Source organism: Pygoscelis adeliae, unplaced genomic scaffold (genome assembly GCF_000699105.1).
Source record: "Pygoscelis adeliae isolate BGI_AS28 unplaced genomic scaffold, ASM69910v1 Scaffold622, whole genome shotgun sequence".
Classification (NCBI taxonomy): domain Eukaryota; kingdom Metazoa; phylum Chordata; class Aves; order Sphenisciformes; family Spheniscidae; genus Pygoscelis; species Pygoscelis adeliae.
In genome coordinates, this window is record NW_008824297.1 from 165,037 (window position 1) to 165,796 (window position 760).

The 760-nt window shown below is 64.2% G+C and overlaps 1 protein-coding gene across 1 annotated transcript in view; it reads left to right on the forward strand.

Annotated features, from left to right (window-relative positions):
* MMP15 (matrix metallopeptidase 15 (membrane-inserted)) overlaps positions 1-718 on the forward strand; it is a 3,086-nt gene extending 2,368 nt beyond the window's left edge. The window contains exon 6 of the mRNA XM_009318857.1: positions 25-718. Within this exon, the coding sequence (XP_009317132.1) occupies positions 25-604 (580 nt within the window). The 3' untranslated portion in view covers positions 605-718. The remainder of the gene's footprint in view (positions 1-24) is intronic.
* Positions 719-760: the final 42 nt, after the last annotated feature.

A 760-nucleotide genomic window follows, 5' to 3' on the forward strand; every position in this document is an offset into this window, starting at 1 on the left:
TCAGCGGTGAAGCCCTTTCTGAAGGGTTTCACTGGTCCCGGAGCAAAACCTGCTGTCCCAGGTACCTGCAGGGGTGCCCAGGTTGTGGGGTGCCCTGCGCCTGCCCGCTTACCCCTCACCTCCGTCTTCTACCCCCCCAGCCTCCACCTACTTCTACAGAGGCACAAAGTACTGGAAATTCGACAATGAGCGGCTCAGGACAGAGCCGGGATATCCCAAATCCATCCTACGGGACTTCATGGGCTGTCACACGGAGCTGCTCCCAGCCCCCCATCCCCGCTGGCCCGATGGGGACCGACCCCCCTTCAACCCTGACGGGGACGGGCGGGCTGAAGGCAAGGAGGAGGAAGAGGAGGAGGAGGAGGAGGAAGAGGAGGAGGACGAGGAGGATTACGGCGAGGGCGGCCACCAGCCCGGCGGGGACGTGGACGTGGTGGTGCAGATTGACGAGTACACGCGCACCATGAGCGTCGTCATGGTGCTGGTGCTGCTGGTGCTGCTGCTCTGCATCCTCGGCCTCATCTATGTCATCGTCCAGATGCAGAGGAAGGGCACGCCCCGAATGCTCTTGTACTGCAAGCGCTCCTTGCAGGAGTGGGTCTGACCCTGGCTCCCTCCCCAAACCGCCCCACCACCATGGTGCTAACGATGGACCTGACCTCCCCCTCCCCTTACCCCTCCCCACGGCCTCGGCCCCTCTCGCCCCATTGTTGCTTGATGGCTCCAGCCTCGGGAAAGGGGGGGTGCCCACCCACCCCCC